The following is a 21,906-nucleotide window of genomic DNA, read 5'->3' as shown; positions in this document are numbered from 1 at the left end:
CTACCACCTCGAACAAACGCAGATCTATGTCGACCACACGCAGTAGATGACGTGATAAGAAACCATAGTTTCTGCCAACTTCAGAACCGGCAGCAACTCATACTACCTGTGAAATCTACCCTTTCCCACCAGCATCCATGCCCACAAAATGGAGTGGCCACTGGCCAGCACATACAAGAGTAGATGACACCTTAAAAGGCTTGGATCAAGTTCATCATCACAGGAAACGGTCGTTAACAGAGGGATCAGATGCTTCGCGGAAGCTCCAACCATTCACTATCTATAAATCACGCACTAGACATGAAAACTTTCTTTCTGCTTATATAGGCTGAATATGTTAAATAAAAAACAAAACATCCTAAAGCAATCAATCCCCTGTCCTTGGCCAGTCACTGCTCCTGTTTGTGTTTGCGATTCAGTTGAGCACAGACAGGTATAGGTGTATGCAGAGAAGTTCTCGCAATTGTAAGGAAAGGGAAGACTTTGTGAAAATCTTCTTCTGTCCACCTGTAGTCCTGATGTTTCCGGTTGTCAGAGCATCATCCATCTACAAATACAAGAAAAATAATTATAGTTTACATCACAAGGCAAGAAATAGAAATAATTACGTTCTCTGACGGGCTGAAAGGTTGTAAAGCTTTGAATTATGGTTCAGTCATGCACGTACATTTCTGTAGCGTTTGCTGAGTAGTAGCTAGCACATCATAATAGTTATACGAACAATGAATAAAGACCATCATGACTTCTGTATATTTCAACTCAATTTATCACAACAGTTTCCCTACTGCTGCAACAGAAAATAGTAGCTGGACTTCCTTTTCACCTTTTGCAACAGCTAATTTTGGATCTCATATTATGCATGAAGTGAGGCTGCGATTTATCTATTTGGAGAATGCGTCACGTCTTGGAAGGTCCCCAATGGGAAGGACCAACTCTTTGTCAGACTAGATGTTGTGTTCAATAGCCAGAAACCCATCAGGTTGGCCTCAAGACCAATTGGATAAAGATCAGTGGAGTTTAACTCCAAACTACTCCCTCTGTAAACTAATATAAGAGTGTTTAGATCACTACTTTAATGATCTAAACGCTCTTATATTAGTTTACGGAGGGAGTAACAAATTACATTTCTGAAACTAGCAGTGGAATTCCACATTGTCTCCCCCAGTTTGGCCTCGGCCCCATGCAACAGGTATGTGAAGCCAGCATGTGACAAGCATATCTTTTTGTGCTTTTAAGTAGCAGGATACTAGATTTAGGTGACTAGCATGAAAATTAAGTAGTAAGATTATTAGAACAACTGAAACATTTGACCATGGTACCGCATCCTTGCAAGTGAAATACCAACATCGTTTGCATAAACACTCAAAATAATTGCTCGTAGTAGTGCTCAGTAAGTATTTATATTACAAAATACTAAGTGTCGAATAACAGTTCATTTCTGCAGTGAACAAATTAAGAATGCAATTTAGCTTCTTCTGCTAACTCGTAAATGCCAAAAGAAACAACTTGATGCTGCAGCACAAGGTAAGCCATACAGCAAAATATATTCACAGCTTGACAATGACAGATCACTTGTATCAACAGAAAAGTGAAGGTGCAATTCAATGTCGTTGCAAGTTCCAACTTCTCATTGTTTTGTTAGATCGGAAGTTCAGTTAAAGTCAATTTTCACAGCTCATACATTCCAATAAGACTTGCTTAATGCACACAACTTACAACTGGTTGTACTGATGTATTGATATTACATTATAAATTTGATGGCTCAATGGCTGGTTACCACCCGAAGGTCTATCCTGAATCAAGCCCAAGTGGGTCAAAACAATCAGCCATTTGCTTCCTCTGATGGACATTTTCTGCCAATTATGCTTATGCCCCACCATTGCCTTAATGCACACAACTCTGCTGACAGCAGCACTGCAAGTGCAGGCCACAGTGTTTTGCATGTGAACTGAAGGTGTTGGTTTCCACTGCTGTAACAGCTTACAAGCACCTCTTATTGGTCAGGCACTTTGCAATTGGCATGTAAGGCACAAAGAAATTATGATACTTGTGGTGACTTGAGTATAAATAGATATGGCCATTTTTAAGAACGGGTCATCATTATGTGGGGATATATAGACCAAAGAACAGAGTGATTTCATATCCCTTGAGATTTTATTCTTACTGCTGAATAACTAAGAAAAGAATAGAAACTATTAATAAACCTTTTTAAGCCGAATCTATGGTTCGTACTTCGGCCTACCAAATCAGCAAAACAAAGTATCTTTTCCTCCTAAACTCTTGCTTACCGGCTCTATTTAAAAAATTACAATGCAAAAATCCCTGAGAGATTTTATAGAAGTATGTAATAAACACAGGTATGCAAAACAAAAAAGAATGGTTAACCCCACAGAGAACACAAACAAGTTTGGCCTAAACACATTCTTTCAAGGTTGATTCTCAAGATGCTTTAATTGAAAAAGCTGTACTTTGAGCATGGCTAAAATAGTTTTGGCGGAAAAAATACTTATCAAGACAATAGAATTAATGAATTATTGAAAGCACCTTAATATGACCCTAGTCCATGTCAACAACAGCAAGCCTTGCGAGTTTCCTTATCAATCGTAGGTGTGTCATTGCCTCGCCATCAAGTAACAAGAAATGTCACTGACGGCATAGCACTGCAGAAAAGTTGAGGAGCCTGGGAGAGAAAGGAGGCGAGGAGCCCAGCACCGCCTTGCCGCCGATGAGCTGCTGCTTGATCTTGAAAGGGGGAGGAGGCAGGGAACCCACCACTGGTTTGCCGTACGCGAGATGCTGAAGCCTCAGACGGGGAAGATGCGAGTTGCACAACCCGGGCGCTGGAGCTTGGCAACGGATCTGGACCGCTGTCGCAGTGGTCATCGGCAAGCGAGAGGGGCTCGAAGGGGGCTGTAACTCCATTAGGTTTGGGGAATTTCGGGGCTGTGCTGCCACTGCGGAGGAAGAAGAAGGATATTGGCTAGAAAATAACTAGAAGTGAGTGTCCTTTTTGCACAGAAGCATGTAGTTATGCGTACAACTCCCTCCACAAAGATCTGTGCCATTCAATTCCAATCCGATGGCTCATATTAATTTTTTGTATCTTTTCACCAGAGGCAATGTTTCTATCCTAATCGCCCCCGAAAGATCACTGGCAGGGGCACAAATAACTGTATCAACATGGTGGTGATGCAACGAATAAATCTACTTTACATTAAGGCTTCATTTGGATGCTAGGGGAGCTAGTCCCAGGGAGCAGATGCCTCGGGTGGAATTATCTTGTGCGAACATAAAACCCGGGGAAAAGGTACATGATCCTTTGGCTGACCGGAATAACCGGGGAAGGCCATACCAGGGAAACAAACTGCAGCAGCGAAATTTCCAATCGAAATCGCTCAATGCCACAGGCCATGGCGCATATGCTGTAGATGAGCACCTTCTGGCTTCTGGACGTCCTCCGCATCAATCACAGCCATACTGTCACTGCCGCTCAGTCTCCGTTTGTGGATGATCTGAAGAGGCAACAGCAGCGGCCATGTGTGTGGGAGGCAAAGTCGTCCTCGCCGAACACCATGAGATCTGCGAGACCACGCCAGCAGCCACGGGCAGATAGATCTGAAGCTTTGCTAGGGGAAGATCCTTTGGTGGAGGGCATCACTTAGCTTCATGGCTGACGTCGTTGCAGCAAAGAGTGGATCTTCTAGGCGGAGGGGAGCTCGGGGCAAGGAGGAGGAAGACCACCGGACCCTCACCGTCGCTGGCGCCGCAGGGGCTGAGCGCTCGGTGGAGGGGCGAGCGGGCCACATCGTCCCGGTCGGCTTTCATCAAACGCCGTCGCATCTCAGTCGCGAGAGCGAGCAAGACGAGGAACTCCTCCCCGACCAGTGGAGACGTGGAAATCTTAGCCGGGGAAGGGCCAGGGAAAGGGCCGGGATCCCTCCCCCTCGTTGGGAACCAAATGCGGCGGTAGACTGCCCGGGCTCGATTCTGCTCGGGGTTTCCTCACCCAGGGAAAGGAGGGGGATCCCGGGAGGATCCCTGATTACCAAATGAGGCCTAAGAGACAAACATCTGCACAGCTAGAGACAAAATGTGCAGGTTCAACAGCGTATATCCTACTTCGTTATCGTTTTCATCACGAGCTATATCAATCTTACTGTTCATTACATTGAATGCTTCACTGTTACTTTCGTATCTATTTCAGTAAATGAAGTAGAGGGCAGTAATAGATGAGTGGCTTCGTAGGTTACCTCATGAAAGCTCCCACCACAAATCAGCTTCCATCAGTCAAGCAATTACAACACAATCTGTTCTAATTGATTACCCTTTAACTTTCTTGAACCTCTTCGGGAAAAGTTCGCGCCCCTCAAGGCGAACTTCTTGGTGCATTTGTTCCCATATTGCTCCAAGCTGGCTCTGATATTTATCCTGGATCCACGCCTGAATCTCGGGATAAAGATAATCTGGGTCAGTATTCCATGCATCTCTTAATGCTGCCCGGCTATATATTGTCTTTTTACTCATCCTGCTAAGAAGATCTCCAACTCTTCTTTGGCTGGCAGGCCCCAGGACAACAGATGGTGACAGAGCCAGGAACTTTTGAACCACCCTTAGACATGGCAAGACATCCCCTTTAAGCAATGCCCATGCAAATATCTGCACCCGACGGGTGGCTTCTTTGATGGGTAAACTGTGCAGTGGAAGCTGCCAATTATGTCGAGAAAAGATGGGACTGACATAGCAGTAGACCTGGTCATTCTGAGGCTCATAGTAGGGCTTTGGATCCTCCAGCGGTGCTGAGAAGGTGCAGAGAGAACTAGCATATTTCAAAAGCCATCCTGGCTTTACACTGGTCACACCATACATGTATGATCTCTTTGTATTTAGTAGTTCGGAGTAAACTACATAGTCTGGTGGAATTTGGGCAACAGAAGATGATCGGTTTAGATATATCATATCATTGAGAGCGCAAGATTGATAACGTGCAGCTCGAACCTTTCGATCCTCTTTTGACAATCCAGAGAAAGTGTTTATCTTCTTTGCAACCCTATCAGCCCACCCAGCACATATTCCTTGCCCCAGAATTTCCTCTTCATTCAGCATTGGCTTTTTGTTGGTTTCACTCCCCCAGGCCTGTTCAACATCTTGAGAGCCTCCAAAATTCCAAGCAAATTCATCACAAAATTTGCTATAGTTAAATATTAATCGAAGAAGCTGCTTTCTCAATTTTGACATCTCTTCCATTGTTTTCAGGTGAAGCGAGTAGTCTCTGCAGAACTCAACTCGGCTTTTAGAACACTCAAATGACCGTAAAGCATGGGAAATGGTTAAAGCATCACTGCTAGGGATGGAAAAATCTTTCCGTGCTTCTCGAACCATGGCTTTGAGCTTCTTCTGGCTCTTCCTTTCATGTCGATCCTTATGTTCTGGATCAGGGCCATCTTCATTTGTTTCTCTATCAGTGTTGCCCTGAACTTGAAAAGGATTGGTATAACTTAAAGCTGATGCAGCAGCAGTTGCATATCCCAATATGAGGTTAGATCTAGCACATCCTTCCTGACTCTTCAACATTTTAATTATTGTCAAAAGAAGACGAGAATGTCGTGGGCTCATTGGGTATTGCGCCATAGCCTTTCCCATTGATGTAAGTTTTTCTTGGTTGTCAACTGCTTCCAATATCTTCAAGCAACGCTGAGCTTCAACCAAACTTTCCTTGTTAGGAGGCGTAGGGAAAGGAAAGTTTTCAACCTGTGATTATTAATATTTTGCATGAAATTTAGCACAAAAGGCAACACATCAGAAAAAGATGATTAATGAAAAAGATAAATAACTTTTAAGTACATTACCTTATCAATATTCATAGACTTGAGCATAAGCACAATGCCTTCAACTGGCATTTTCTTGATCTCCGGCTCAGTGAATTCAGGAAATAAGTCATCTTTACTGTATGCTGCACCTGAGTAAAGACGGTAACAGTGCCCAGGCCCAGTTCTTCCAGCTCTCCCAGCACGTTGGGATGCTGATGCCTTGCTTATCCACTGTACTTCATAACTTGCCATCCCAGTAGCATGGTCATAGTTCTTAACCTTTTCTTTTCCAGTATCGACCACATATGTTATGCCAGGAATTGTTAAAGATGTTTCTGCAACATTAGTTGCCACAACAACTAATCTTTCCCCTTCAGGAATATCGTGGAATACTCTAAGCTGCTGCGAAGCTGGTAGCATTGCATAAAGTGGTAAAACACGGAGCCTAGCACGCGAAGCAGAAGGACCTGACTTTTCTGCAATTGTAGCATTGCTCGCTTCCTCAGCAGTTTCTGGTTGTCCTGATATAGCTTTAAAGGATGCATTCAGTACAGATGAACTCTCAGCACCTTTTAAAAATGATAACACTGGCCCATCTTCTTCTGCGGTTTCATGTGCAACAGAATCCTCCTCATCACTGTCAGTTTCCATCTCACTCTCTGTTTCAGCATCAGAAGAAGCGACATTTAGCTCATCATCCGTTTCATCTTCACCATATGAGGAAAATATGTCGTCTTGGTGCTCAGGTTCAGTTCTATCAATATCATATGCTTCAAAAATTTCCTTCTCTTCTATTTCTGGTCTTGAACCATTCTCATCTCCAACCATTTCAGGCTTCTTACCAATTTGCCGCTTGGATGCTCTTTGCAATTTCTTACATAAATAATCCACTTCTCGTTGTCCAGTAACAAATACAAGGATTCCACCTGGTGGTAGACTCTTGTGGATCGACAGAACTTTCTTATAAGCCTGCGCTAAATAATCGTCATGTGTCCTCTTTGCGAAGTGAACTGTTACTGGAAATTGTCGTGTAGGCACCTCTACAGCTGGTGGAATCACATCAAACAATCTTCTGTTTGAAATAAAGTCTTTTAATTGCAAGGTAGCACTCATCAGGACCACTTTCAACTGACTAACCATATCTGCCGGGTCAATCTTCATCCCAGAGCGTATTTGTTTCTGTTGGTCTGCGTACACAAACTTTCATATGCACAGAAGTTAGTAATGCCTGTATGTTTTACCTTTCATCAAAATGAAGATGAAGTAAGCTCTTGAGTTTCTACCTTGCGTGCCTTTATAACTCTAGAAAGCATCCCAATAAGTATATCTGTGTTCAAACTCCTTTCATGTGCCTCGTCCAAGATGATCACCGAATAGTGCTTCAACAGAAAGTCACTCTGCAGAAGACCACTAAGCCATCTGATAAGGAGTTTCAATCTTTATTACAGACACAGCTTCCATTAAAGTGATGCATATGAATTTCCGAATTTGTTTTACAGAAAAAATGTGCAAATTATAAAATTACGGAAGACAACTGATTGTGAACGGTACAGTTAGGGAAGACAGCTAAATGAGCGATCAGACTTAACCAAAGTTTAAACCTCGCTAAAGTTATTTATAAATTTGAGTCATCTCATCTGCAGTTATGGCTTTTGATGCATTTCAGGTTGTGGAATAATAATTTAGCACCAGTTATCAGTTTATTACAACAAACACGAAACTTTAATGAAGACATGATATTGAATAGAGTAATAAATAGACTGATAGAAGTAACAAGGAAAAGCAAACAGATGCACAACCTGGACCTCTCGTAGCAAAATGCCATCTGTCATGAACTTGATGGAGCAATTATTTCCCACCTTTTTGTCATGTCTAACTTGAAAACCAACCTCCTTTCCTAGCTTAAGTCCTAACTCATAAGATACCCTCTTGGATGTGGCAAGAACAGCAACACGCCGTGGCTGGGTGATACCAATCATCCCTTTTCTATCAGCTCGATTGCTTGTGCCAAAGCCGGCTTCATATAAGAACTGCAGAACAAATAGCATAGAGAGCAATAAAAAACTTGGCAGATTCTTAATACAAGCCTATAGGATCAGAACTCCTAGTTTAAACCAATGTTTAAGAGGCGCCATGTGTAAGCACACTCACCTGAGGGACCTGAGTAGTTTTACCACAGCCCGTTTCTCCGCACAGAATTACCACTGAATTTTCATAGATAGCTTCCATTATTTCCTGCTCCATCATTATTATTGGGAGATCCCTCCTCGCCTTCTCAACCTCATGTGGTCTTGACACATGCACAACAATGGGAGAATTGAAGCACTCCTGTACAGCGGCTTCACCTTGTTGTGGCTCTTTATCCTAACAAAAACAACAGAAGGATAATAATTCAGTTAAGTCAGAACATGGGACCAGCTTTCTGAGATGAATATATTTCAGATGCGGACCAGTCACCTGCATATCAATCTCTACACCAGAGCAACTTGGCACAGATGAATGAACTGTCGGATGTACCAAAATGTCATCATCATCATTAGTCTTTTCAGTTTGTTGTTTCGGAATGCTCTGATGTGCCAAAATGTCAGCATCATCATTAGTCTCTTCAGTTTTCTGATTCACAATGCTCACACCAACACCATTGTTAGGCTTCACTGCGTCACTCTCATGATTCTTACGTTCACTACCAGGATGATAGAGTTTCGCGGCCTGAACTAACTTCACCGGGCTAGCTTCCGGCGCAGCTTCAGTGTTTTCAGGAACTGGAACTCCTGTCTGATCAGAGTTTTTCTTGAATAGCGAAAGTTCTTCAGGGACATCTAAACCAGCCTTGGATAATTGCATGGCACGCCTACGTTTTTCTTTCATAGTCGCAGCCTGCAGTGCAACAAAATACCATGAGGAAAATAATCCTGCAATGCGAAAGGAACTAATCCAGGTGCTAAAGATGGGGCCACCGTACTTGACCAATAGACCCTGAAGTGTGCAGCAGCGAGTATGCCTCATCAGCGATCCTGTGCTTCCTATTGTGCAGGGCGATTGTCATACACAGTCGTCAGAAGAAATACAAACCACCACAGAAAGTAGACATCATAAGTTTACGACATACTGCAAAGTCTCGATGCTTTGAGCTTGCAGCGCCTTCTTTTGTTTGTCCTCCTGCGAACAATCAGACCGGCATCAATATATGCTGATACAAACACCAAAGCTGGATATCAAGAGAAGAAGTCCCAACCTCCAATTTCTGCAGCTTTTTCAGCTGAGTCTTGCTCATCTTAGCATCTTCCTTGGTCTTGTTCTTCTTGCCATCCTAGCAATCCAGAAAACAGAGGTTCACACAATCACATACTAGCATCTGGTCAGAAGGGAAACCAAGGCACGTGGGGCAGATAAAATGCACCCATTATTATTATTACCTTGCCTTTCCCTTGCGATTTGTCCTTCCTCTTGCAGGGCAAAATCAGCACGTTGCTATCAACAGAAGGAGTCCCAACCTCCAATTTCTGCGGCTTTTTAAGCTGAGTCTTCTTGCTCATCTTAGCATCTTCCTTGGTCTTGTTCTTCTTGCCATCCTGGCAATCCAGAGACCAGAGGTTCACACAATCATATACTACTAGCATCCGGTCAGAAGGAAAACCAAGACACGGGGGGCAGATAAAATGTACTCCCTCCGTTCCCAAATAATTGTCTTTCTAGCCATCTCAAATAGACTACAACATACGGATGTATGTAGACATGTTTTAGAGTGTAGATTCACTCATTTTGCTCCGTATGTAGTCACTTGTTGAAATCTCTAGAAAGACAATTATTTAGGAACGGAGGGAGTAGAATGTACCCATTATTACTTTGCCTTTCCCTTGCGGTTTGTTCTTCCTCTTGCAGGGCAAGATCGGCGCGTTGCTATCCTCCTCGTCCATGCTCGAACTGCGACATGAAAAAGCATCAGAAACCGCGGATACAGCGCGCCACGTATGCGAGTAAGGCGGCCGGAAACTCACACTGCAGCTGCCGCCGCCGACGTCTGCCGCGTGGAGATTGGAGCTTGGCCGCGGCACGCTGGAGGGCGGACTCCGGGCAGATAGGCCGAGAGGGGCGACGGAGGAGGGAGGGGGCGGCGCCAACGGAGGAGAGCAGCAGGGGGATGGCGGCGCCGGCGCGGGTGTGGCGCTTGGCTAGGGCTTAGGGCCGTGTTGGGCTTAAGTGTCGCGGAGCCGCAAAAAGAAGAAAACGGCCATAAGGGCCCACTAGCCCACGAACCTTTCTCTCTAGCCAGTGGCCTCTTCCGCCTTCCGGTCCCGGTCAGAGACGAGACGACGACGGCCTCTGCCTCTGCCTCGTCCGCCCCCTGAGCCTCAGATCGCCGCCGCGTCCGCCATGGCGGCCGGCTCCGCGGCTCCCCTCCTCGCGGCCGTCGCCTGCACCGTCCTCGTGCTCCTCGCCCCCGCCGTCTCCGGTGAGTTGGTCCTCCGTGCCCCTCGCCTCATCCAAAACCCTCGTTCTCAAAGCAAAAGCAAAAGTAATCCTCGCCTAGTTCGCCGTGCTTATTTTATGTGAGAATTGAGTCCAGTCGAGGCGATCCCACGCTTCCTTGGAGCCTTCCGTTCGCTGCTGCTAAGCTTTAGGGTGAATCCGCGTAGGGATTAGGTCGTCCGTCTCAACCTATAGGTGAACCAAGTAGTGGACCTTGTTGGCTACTAGTAGTTGTAAGCTTTGGCAAGCTGCTGTGCTGCTCATTAACTGAGCATGGATTGGTAGTTGCTTCGATATGTGTCCGCGGCTTGTGCTGCTATCTCAGTTCTAGAAGTGTTGCTTTGAGCTAGATTATACTAGAGCCACACCACATTTGTAAGGGGAATGCATCGTGATGCCTTACAACTGCAAACGTTTAAGTTTTGGTCTGAATTGAAGGTCATGATTCTGGGACTGTGTTGGCGGAATGAGACTGTGTGCTGTTATTACAGGCGATTTAGTTACAAAACTAGTATGGTTGCTTTGCGTGCTTGCATTGTTTTTCGCTTGTGTCTTGTGCTTGAATAGCTTGGAGATAGATTTGCAAAACAATGTGATAAGTTCTGGCTTCTCTATGGCTAGTGGCTCTGTTAAATTCTTTTTCTCCTCACTTGCTGTACTGTAGCGAAGAGGTTCATGTTGCCTTTATGTTTTTCTAGGAGATGCAGCTACGCTGGAATCTGTTCCAGATCTTGTGAAGGCAATGTATGTAAACATTGAAAGCTTCCCTTGTGTCAGGCTGCTGAATCTTTCTGGTGAAATCGGCTGCTCTAGTGAGTATCTTTGTTTCCCCTAATGCTGTATGCTTATAGAATGGATTTGATGTTCTGTGTCCATAACAATCTTCAACAAGTCTGTGTTGTCTAGTGTAATTGGTTCTCAGTGTCTCTTTTGTTTAATCAGATCCTGGGCACGGCCTGGTTATTGCACCGATTGTAAGATTCAAAAACAGCGATGACCAGTTGGCTCAACCATCTGCAGTTCTTCTTCCCTTGGATCAGATGCCAGCTTTCTTTCTGAGGTATAAGATCAGATTGTTGAAATCCTGTGTTTAGATAATTGCAGATGTTTTTATAGTGTTTGTGCATGCCAGTGAAAAATGAAGTTTTCGTGTCTCTTCCTTGATGGGACAACAGAGATACTGAAGTTACATAATATTTCTGATTGTCTTTCATAGCTGCATTGCACTTGACACGTTGAGAGATGGTAACATTTGGTAGTTTGTATGTTCTTGTGCAGGGTATCCAATGAGCCAGAACTTTACCATAAGGTTGCCGGTGTACTGGTTGAATCAAATGGTGACAAGTTACTAGGTCAGTGGAAATATCTCCCTGTTTTTCGTGTGCTCTTTGTATGTCTTGTTGTCTTATCACCAAGAAAATGTTCTGTTTCTGACTGTAGAGTTGTCACCGGATAGAAAATTTCCACAAGAGGATTTTGCACCATACTCAAATGTCAGCCATGATTGGAATCCTGCTGTAAGTTTTAGGTTTTATTGGAATGCTACCACCCTTCAAGAGTTTACTTTTTCTTTTTTCGAAAAGTAGATTAACCCTTCAAGTGTTAAACGTGCTGTTCAGTTCAAAAATAGTTAAATGTGTAGTACCCCTTTAATGCAAAAGCTCTTATTGTGCTTCCAGTATACCTCTGTTAGCGGTACAGTTTTACCTTGTAGGGGTCAGGTATTATGTGGAACAGATATGATTTTCCCGTGTTTCTACTTTCAGAGGAGAGCACACAGACTCTGCGAAAGGTATTCCATCTGCTTTTATTCAGTTCAAAATTAACCAAAAGTTACAAGCCTATATAATTGGTCATTGCTGTTGATAACAGATTGCGGACAAGAATGAGAAGTCTAACAATGGATATCAAGCAAATGTAGCAGAATTTGACCTTGTTATGCAGGTTCAGAGTTTTTTCTGGCCATTTCTCTTTACTTCTATCAGTACATGTTTATTTATTGATAATAGAAGTATTGTCAGTGATGCATGTATTGTATACTTCTAAAATTGCATGAACCACAGACAACTAAAGCTGAAACAAATGGTTCAGAGTCCTGCCTCAAAGAGCAGTCGTGCTTGCCCTTAGGAGGACAGAGGTCGGTACTTCCTTTCTTGCATAAGGCATCCTGCTCTTACGTTCACAATATTATGCATATAGTAGAGTTCCAAGATGTCTACCTCACATGTTGTTTTATCTTCTTTTTTTACGTCAACTTATGATCGTCGTGTTTGAAGGGCAGTGTATGGGCTTCGTTACCACCAATGAGCAATGCATCAGCAGAGCATCAGAAACCAATAATAATGGTCGTTGCATCCCAGGATTCTGCATCGTTCTTTAGGGACCGCAGTCTGGGTGCTGCTTCTCCCATATCAGTAAGTAGTAGAGACACATGATTGTCTTGTTTGTATTTCTTATTTGCATTACACAATAATATTAAATTTTACACAGGGATTGATTGCTTTGCTCACCGCTGTTGATGCTCTTTCTCACCTTCATGATCTAGGCAAACTCAAGAAACAGGTACTGTACGACCGAAAATTGCTTTATTAGTTGGTTCCATGTTATCACCGGTGTCCTGTACATCTCATCCGCCTATTTATATTCTTTGCTATATTGAGAGCATGCAGCTTTTGGTATCTTCCTCTACGTTCTTAGTTATGCATTGAATCAGTAGATTCAATGTGTTTGACATATTTGTGGTGAACTGGTGATTGGCTCCTAAGCCATCATGGTTCTTGTTCCTAACATCATCCCATATGTATTGCAGCTTGTATTTGCTGCTTTTGATGGTGAAGCATGGGGTTATCTTGGTAGCAGAAAATTCTTACAAGAACTGGATGAAGGTGATGATTCTGTGAATGGCATTAACAGCTCAATGATTGAGCAGGTGAGTACCTGATTTGATGGCACTAGCAATTGCATCATCAAACTATGATATATGTTTCTATATAGACGAGTTTTCCTAGGGACATCTTTTTCATGTAAACTATGATATATGCGAATCGTCTATATGTTTCCATATAGATGAGTTTTCCTAGAGACATCTTTTTCACTCTTCATGCATTTCTGCATATTTTTGTTTATGGGATATAATGAATTTACATTCATGGATTTACTATATGTTTTAACTTTTAAGTCTCTTGAGTGCTATACTGCATTACTGCTATATCTTTCTGTTATTTCACAATTGTCTACCTATCATGCTTAATTTTTGTAACAAGCTGTTTGTGAACATAATTCAGGTACTGGAGATTGGTTCGGTTGGCAAGGGCATACGCCATGGAGATACATTATTTTATGCACATGCTTCAAGGGTAACGATTCTTTGAATCACGCATGACGCAAATTAATATATTGCTAGGTAGTATGGCGATATTTTTAGCTCACCATATTGGCCATAGAGATTATAACTATATTTTTCTTGCTAATTGTTCTTGACATATTATGCAAACTGGTTTTCTAGATTCATGGTGGTGGTGTAGTGGTAAAAACTCATCTTGTACTTGTTAAAATGTTTGATAAACGAATGCCTCTTTTGAGATACATGAGATCCGTGGGGTGTCGTTGTGCATGACTTTTTTTGCCTGTGATCCTTGTACTGTATTGTTTGAACAATATTTGTCAAATTTGTACTGAATATGTTTTTAAACATTACTTTATGAAGATATTTAGCTGTGAAGAGATCTGTCAGAGTAATTGTTGTTTCTTGAGTACAACACACTGGGAGTCCAATTGATAGCTGTGCTTGTACCTGTAATTGGGGTTTTATTTTTGAATTTGGGGACTAGAAACAATAAGAAAAAAGTTCCATCTTGTTCATATGTATCTTCTGCTTGTACAGAATTCATCAATTTCAAAGAAGATTTTAGATGGTCTCCAAAGTGGCAGTGATTCACTTGGCTCTGATAATGTCAAAGTAAAACCAGCAGCTTCATCAAACCCTGGTGTACCACCATCTTCATTGATGTCATTCATGAGAAAGGTAATAGCCATTGGTTTCATTAAACCCTGGGAATTTAACTTTCCAAATCTGATCTTTTTTTTCCTTGCTATTCTCTTTGAAGACTATTGTGTCATAGTCTGTTTTCTGTTGACCCATCCGTGCAGAATACATCAACTTCAGGAGTTGTGTTAGAGGACTTCGATTCCCAGTTTTCCAATAGATTTTATCACAGCCATTTGGACAGCCCTGGTAAGTTGACCGTTCATAGATGTGGCCATTTGTCCCACCAAAGGTAGTTATGAATCTGTAAAGTTTTTCTTTTTTCCCACAGCAAACATCAATTCCTCATCAATAGCAGCAGCTGCTGCTTTGGTTGCGAGGTCATTGTACATTCTTGCTACTGGTGATATGACCGTCGATCTCATGACACTGAACACTATAAAAGTGAATGTTACACTGGTAGAAGAATTGATTGGATGTCTACTGACCTGTGATCCCGGTCTTTCTTGTGGCATCGCGAAGAGCTTCATTTCTCCAAGCAATGCCTGCCCGAGTCACTATGTTGGTGTTTTCCAGGACTCACCTTCTAGCACGCAGTCTCCTATATATGCAGATGATACCTCCCGGTTCATATGGAACTTCTTGGCAGACAGAACTTCAACTTTGGCAGTCAACGCAAACTCTTGTACTGGGAAGTGCAACAACGAAAGTGAAGTATGCGTAGGGGGAGAAGTGGAGGGTGGAGGCCTGTGCGTTGTATCGACAACAAGGTAAAATTTTCTTTTGTGGCACACATGCCCCTTCCGTTATGTAGAAATCAAATCAGCGCTGTGTGTTGATACATTAGCAGTTTAGTGATCATTACACGAAAACTTATAAACTGATGAAGTAAGGCGTCTATAATGCACCTAGTTTTGTGCATCATGCTCGGCTGCTACGGAAGAACAAGCCATGATACGGAATTACTCTCATTTTACTTGCTTGTGATAGTCATCGATCGTCTAGTTTCAACCTTATGTCATTCTTATTTGGTCAAGGTGTTGTTTCCTTTTTGTTTGCTTGTCTGAATTGCTGTACTTTTGGTCGCTTGTTTAGGTACGTTCCTGCCTATTCAACCAGGCTGAAGTTCGAGGACAACGCCTGGCACGTTCTACCGGCAAACTCTTCTGACCCCATGGGTGCCGTCGACCCTGTATGGACCGAGAGCTACTGGAACACCATCGGCCTGAGGGTCTACGCGGTGCAGTCCACGACCTCCGACAGGCTCATCCTTCTTGCAGGGCTTGCCGTCACCGCAGCGTCGTACCTCGGGGTGATCGTCGGCAGAGCGTACATCTCGAAGATCACGAAGCGAGACTAAAAACATGACAACGTGTATCATATAGAACTGACCTGGCAACTTTGTAGGGATGGACCGAGTATGGATGTAATTCTTGAGCGGAGCGATGCAGACTTCCACCAGAGCATATGCATATGCATGTGGCCTGGGTGGGTTGCCGTGCGGATGTTGTTGGTAGGTACTGTAGGTGCTTTGGTAATGTGCTTAGAGCAGACTACTTGCGTGTGTATACTGGACGACAAGTGGTTTTTGTTGTGCACGTCTTCCCTGCGACTAAGACTTTGCCCAATCATTGTCTTCTCTCGATGAGATGGTTTGCTGAAATCAAATGCCTCGTGTGTGGAGTTCTTGTCCGGCACCGGCCCTCGGATTCGCCATGTGCGTGCAGTGCAAAGGTGCAACATGCTTGGTGGGTTGGTTAAGACTTGAGAGTGATATATCATGCGGAGTCGAGCTGCTTTTAGATGATGGCGAGCCCACTAGCCAGAAATTCAAACCTGGTTTTAAGCAGCGAGGTGAGCCGTTGGCCCGTTGCGAGGCGGCCGTGCCAGCTCGGGATAACCAAGCTCTCCATCCGGCGTGATGCGTTCACAACAAACAAGTGGAGTAGTGTCCGTCACGAAGCAAGTTTGAATCCGACCATGAATCCCGGTCAGGAGCCAACTCCTCTACACCCTATTTATTTGCCCTACCCAATCAACTGGCATATTACGTCTTCTACGATCCGAAACAAGCAGCATAGATAGATGGCATCGCCGTCACCGTGGCCTGAAAAGCTCCTCGGTCCCATCATCGCCGGCCTCCGCGCAACGTGCCGTTCGTGCCCCAGCGTTCCATCGCCGCCGCCGTGGTCCGAACTCCCACTGGACCTCCTAGGCCTCATCGTCGCCGAGCTCCCAGACCCGGCCGACCGCGCCCGCTTCAGCTCCGTGTGCCGTTCCTGGCGCTCGGCCCCCTACCCCGACACACGGCAGCTACCGTGGGTCGACGCTGTGTGCCGTTCCTGGTACTCCGTTTCGTCTCCCGGGACACTGCTACCTTCGATCAGCGTCGACCGCCTACCGATATCGTCACCCCCGACCTCCCAACGCCAGCCACCACCATGGCGCCATATCTGGCGCTCGGTCTTCTCCCGGCGGCGGCAACATCCGTGGGTCGTGCTCCCGGGCGGCTTCTTCCTCGAAGACCTCCCTCCGGAGTTGTCCGACGTCTGACCGGAACCGACCGCCTCCTTCCCCGAGAACCTGCGGTGCGTCGGCTCCACCGGCAGCTGGCTCGCCCTCGACCGCACGGACGGCGAGGGAAGGCATGCCTACTTCTTGCACGATCCTTTCTCTAGGGCAACCGTGCCGCTCCCGGAGCTGGACGCCGTCGTCGGCGACGTCTCCGAGTTGTTCACGATCCGCAAGGTGCTCATGCGGTCGACCCCTGATGACCTCATCGTGGTTATGACCAACAACAGGGATCTCCCTATATTTTCAGTGCAGCGAGGGAAAGGTGTGTTGTTACCACAGCCGGAAACAGCTCCCGTGGACTTGGGCACCGTCGTCGACATTGCCTTTCTTGGAGATAAACTCTACGGACTCACCATGGATGGACTTGTGTCCCTCCCCATCACCTTCGACGATGTCCACGACATACCCATGGCTACTAGTATTGAGCAGATCATATGGAGCAACATTGATTATGACGATGTAGCAGGCAATGATGAGGACGAGGACGAGGACAACACAGACGATGAGGGTGCCAAGCAAAACATTGGTGAGGTTGAGAATGATAATGACGAGCTTCGTCTTAGCGAAGAGGATAAAGCCGAACGGCGTAATCACATCAAATTGATGTTAAAAGCTAGGGACGGCAAGGTAGGCCCCGGCTTCCGGTGTGAAGCCGACTATATGATCTTTCGGTACTTGGTCGAGTCATGTGGGAAGCTTTTCATGGTGATTCGAGAAGCGGATAGCGCGAGATTCACTTACAAGGTGGAGCTTCTTGTGCTCGATGTCAATGCACCTGCATGGCTTCCGGTCTCCGGCGGCGGGCTAGGTGGCCATACGCTTTTTATCAGCAAACCTTCAGCAAGTCTGTTTTAGCTCGTGGGGAGGTAGAACCAGACGCTATTTATTTTGCCGATTTTGGTGGTGAAGTCTTTTGCATGAAATCCTCACAGGCGAGACACATTGGTCATTGTCGGAGGGAGAGATTTCTTGACTTCAATGCCACAACGTGGATCTTTCCTCCACACTGAACCAGTTTATGCATTAGGGGCGAACTGAGTGTAGCTCCTAAGGTTAAGTTTCTTGTGGTGAACCAGCCCAGCAGGGCACAAATCCTAGACTTGGCACTGATGCTTGCATTTTTCTAGATTTATTTTAGACTTTCCGGTGATATTCGTTCATTGAGAGAAGACATTCCATTCGACTACGAAGCGTGTGTGGCGACTTTGCCAATCTCAAAATGTTGTGCCGGCTTAGTATCTCGGAGGTGCTCATAGGATTAGGATGTGTGTGTGCGTGTGCGTGTGCGTGTGTGGGTGCGCGTGCGCGTGCGTGCGTGCGTGCGTGTGTGTGTGTGTTCATAAGTGAGTGTATGTGCATGTATGTGAGCATTTGCGCGATTATATTGTGTTAAAAAAACTTTATGTATTAGGTATCTTTTGCTTTAGAAAAACCATATTTGCCTCATTAGGTACATGCAGAGTTATGAGTAGTGGATGCTGATTTATTTTTAGGGTGTCAGTGTGTCACCGCAATTCAACTGTGTGCCTTTTGCCTATTACAATTGTGTCAAATATAGTTTACACTTTATATTATGGCATTCTAACGTTGGATACAACTAAGTATAGTATAACTTAATCCAGTACAAAACATGACTCTTAATAAAGGGAAAGTTATAACTACATCAAACATCAATTACAATTTGTAACGTTTGTTCTTTTTTGGCTACAGCAACATCAATTCTTCATCAATAGCCGCAGCTGCTGCTTTGGTTGCCAGATCATTGTACATTCTTGCTACTGCTGATATGCCCGTCGATCTCATGACACTGAACACTATAAAAATGAATGTTACATTGGATGTCTACTAACCTGTGACCCTTGTCTTTCTTGTGGCATCGCGAAGAGCTTCATTTCTTCAAGCAATTCCTGCCCAGGTATTTTGCATTTTCCAGGATTCAGCTTCTAGCACGCAGTTTCCTGCATACGCAGATGATACCTCGCGGTTCATATGGAACTTCTTGGCAGATAGAACTTCTACATGGCAGGCAACGTAAGCTCTTGTACTGGAAAGTGCAGAAAATATCATGTCAAAATAATAATAAAGGAAAGTGCAGCTACGAAAGTGAAGTATGCGTAGGGGGAGAGGTGGAGGGTGGAGGCAAGTGTGTTGTATCAACAATCAGGTAAATTTCTTTGGTGGTGCACATAACCCTTTAGAAATGTGGAAATCAAATGATTGATGTTTGGTATTCTTTGCTGTTACGTTAGCAGTTTACTAAGCATTAAATGATGATTTATAAACTGATGAACTAAAGCATCTACTCTCTCCGTTCCTAAATATAGGTCTTTTAAAAGGTTTCAAATGGATTACAACATACAGATGCATATAGACAAATTTTTTAATGTAGATTCACTCATTTTGCTCCGTATGTAGTCCCTTGTTAGAATTTTTAAAAAGACTTATATTTAGGAACATATGGAGTATAATGCAGCTAGTTTTGTATATCACCCTCAGCTACTTTTTTTATTAGAAAAGAAGGATGACCCTGTTGGGGAACATAGTAATTTCAAAAAATTCCTACGCACACGCAAGATCATGGTAATGCATAGCAACGAGAGGGGAGAGTGTTGTCTACGTACCCTCGTAGACCGAAAGTGGAAGCGTTAGCACAACGCGGTTGATGTAGTCGTACGTCTTCACGATCCGACCGATCAAGTACCGAACGTACGACACCTCCGAGTTCAGCACACGTTCAGCCCGATGACGTCCCTCGAACTCCGATCCAGCCGAGTGTTGAGGGAGAGTTTCGTCAGCACGACGGCGTGGTGACGATGTTGATGTTCTACTGACGCAGGGCTTCACCTAAGCAACGCTACAGTATTATCAAGGTGGACTATGGTGGAGGGGGGCACCGCACACGGCTAAGAGATCAATGATCAATTGTTATGTCTAGAGGTGCCCCCCCTGCCCCCGTATATCAAGGAGAAGGGGGGAGAGGCGGCCGGCCAAGGAAGGCGCGCCAAGGGGGGAGTCCTACTCCCACCGGGAGTAGGATTCCTCCTTTCCTTGTTGGAGTAGGAGAAGGGAAGGAAAAAGGAGAAGGAAGGAAGGGGGCGCCCCCCCTCCCTAGTCCAATTCGGACCAGTCCATGGGGAGGGGTGCGGCCACCCTTTGAGGCCTTTCTCTCCTATCCCGTATGGCCCATTAAGGCCCATTACGAATTCCCGTAACTCTCCGGTACCCCCGAAAATACCCGAATCACTCGGAACCTTTCCGATGTCCGAATATAGTCGTCCAATATATCGATCTTTACGTCTCGACCATTTCGAGACTCCTCGTCATGTCCCCGATCTCATCCGGGACTCCGAACTCCTTCGGTACATCAAAACTCATAAACTCATAATATAACTGTCATCGAAACTTTAAGCGTGCGGACCCTACGGGTTCGAGAACTATGTAGACATGACCGAGACACGTCTCTAGTCAATAACCAATAGCAGAACCTGGATGCTCATATTGGCTCCCACATATTCTACGAAGATCTTTATCGGTCAGACCGCATAACAACATACATTGTTCCCTTTGTCATCGGTATATTACTTGCCCGAGATTCGATCGTCGGTATCTCAATACCTAGTTCAATCTCGTTACTGGCAAGTCTCTTTACTCGTTCCGTAATACATCATCCCGCAACTAACTCATTAGTTGCAATGCTTGCAAGGCTTAAGTGATGTGCATTACCGAAAGGGCCCAGAGATACCTCTCCGACAATCGGAGTGACAAATCCTAATCTCGAAATACGCCAACCCAACAAGTACCTTTGGATACACCTTTAGAGCACCTTTATAATCACCCAGTTACGTTGTGACGTTTGGTAGGACACAAAGTGTTCCTCCGGTAAACGGGAGTTGCATAATCTCATAGTCATAGGAACATGTATAAGTCATGAAGAAAGCAATAGCAACATACTAAACGATCGTGTGCTAAGCTAACGGAATGGGTCATGTCAGTCAGATCATTCTCCTAATGATGTGATCCCGTTAATCAAATGACAACTTATGTCTATGGTTAGGAAACATAACCATCTTCGATTAACGAGCTAGTCAAGTAGAGGCATACTAGTGACACTCTGTTTGTCTATGTATTCACACATGTATTATGTTTCCGGTTAATACAATTCTAGCATGAATAATAAACATTTATCATGATATAAGGAAATAAATAATAACTTTATTATTGCCTCTAGGGCATATTTCCTTCAGACCCCTGGCCTCTGTATCTGGGCGATGCATACGGCCACTTTATTAATTATTCTCACCAGACCTTACAAAGTCATACAACAGTAAGACTAAAGCCACCGTCTAAGCAACAAACTGTCGTTACACCTATCCAGTTGATGAAGGGGGCAGATAGCTTGGGCCTAATACCAAACAGACATCGCAGCCGAGCCTAACATCTAAGACCTGAGACCCCAACCTAGCCACTTGCCGGGTCCGGGGCACACACTGGTCCGACGTGCTCTCAGAGGCCGCCGCCGCCAACTGCCACCGCTCCATCTTCAGAATTGCACTGATGCATCAACCTTGCTCGGTCTAGCTATCGTCGACGCCACCATGGCGCCCAATGGCACCTCCTCCCTGCGCGCAAACATCTGAGCACGTCGCGGTCGCCACTGATACACCTCAGCGCCATGCTGCCAAGTATCACCAGCCGACACAGCTTGAAGTCCTTGGAAGATCTGTCGTGCGTAGCACCTGCCGACCAGGCATGACAAAGCGTAGCACCTGTCGGTCAGGCATGACTTGACATCTCCACCGAAGCTCCGTGCAAGACAAAGCCGCTCCACCTCCTGTGTAGCGACCAGACCTCAAATAGTCTGACCTCTGTGCTCAGGTGTCATCCCTAGATCAGTAATGCTGACACCACACAGTACTTTGAAGGATTTATAACAGAGTAGCAATCACACACTTATTACATCAAATGTCTCAGAGAGAACTTATTACAATAAATATGGCTTAAGACCATCTAATAATGATAATAGCGGAAGGCTTGGAAGATAAGAGAGTCCATCAACTCCAACGACATCAC

General features: G+C 44.7%; 2 protein-coding genes across 4 annotated transcripts; one reads left to right on the top strand and one right to left on the bottom strand.

The window, feature by feature from the left end:
- Positions 1-172: 172 nt before the first annotated feature.
- Positions 173-9,978, bottom strand: LOC119317804 (ATP-dependent RNA helicase DEAH13-like). 3 transcript variants are annotated; one of them, XM_037592299.1, is made up of 13 exons: positions 9,806-9,978; positions 9,653-9,731; positions 9,224-9,379; positions 9,043-9,117; positions 8,917-8,966; positions 8,770-8,830; positions 8,265-8,684; positions 7,959-8,171; positions 7,607-7,837; positions 7,091-7,204; positions 5,847-7,007; positions 4,251-5,748; positions 173-547 (listed from the first exon to the last, which is right to left on the bottom strand). In XM_037592299.1, the coding sequence occupies exons 2-12, from the start codon at positions 9,722-9,724 to the stop codon at positions 4,321-4,323; spliced, it is 3,981 nt and encodes a 1,326-aa protein (XP_037448196.1). In that variant the 5' UTR covers positions 9,725-9,731; positions 9,806-9,978; the 3' UTR covers positions 173-547; positions 4,251-4,320. The 3 variants fall into 3 exon arrangements, with proteins under 3 accessions (XP_037448196.1, XP_037448198.1, XP_037448197.1); XM_037592301.1 differs by lacking the exon at positions 9,043-9,117 and having other exon boundaries at positions 9,302-9,379; XM_037592300.1 differs by lacking the exon at positions 9,806-9,978 and having other exon boundaries at positions 9,643-9,726.
- Positions 9,979-10,099: 121 nt separating this feature from the next.
- Positions 10,100-15,907, top strand: LOC119317805 (nicastrin-like). Its single transcript, XM_037592302.1, has 16 exons — positions 10,100-10,260; positions 10,976-11,089; positions 11,220-11,337; positions 11,556-11,629; positions 11,718-11,794; positions 11,992-12,069; positions 12,150-12,221; positions 12,341-12,414; positions 12,559-12,691; positions 12,768-12,839; positions 13,087-13,206; positions 13,562-13,633; positions 14,161-14,301; positions 14,427-14,511; positions 14,594-15,032; positions 15,358-15,907. Exons 1-16 carry the CDS (start codon positions 10,182-10,184, stop codon positions 15,620-15,622), a joined length of 2,013 nt encoding a protein of 670 aa, XP_037448199.1. The 5' UTR covers positions 10,100-10,181; the 3' UTR covers positions 15,623-15,907.
- The last annotated feature ends 5,999 nt before the right edge of the window (positions 15,908-21,906 follow it).

The sequence above is a fragment of the Triticum dicoccoides genome, chromosome 6A, assembly GCF_002162155.2.
Source record: "Triticum dicoccoides isolate Atlit2015 ecotype Zavitan chromosome 6A, WEW_v2.0, whole genome shotgun sequence".
NCBI classification, from domain to species: Eukaryota; Viridiplantae; Streptophyta; class Magnoliopsida; order Poales; family Poaceae; genus Triticum; species Triticum dicoccoides.
Note: the sequence above shows the minus strand (reverse complement) of the source record. Positions and strands in the feature narration are given on the sequence as shown.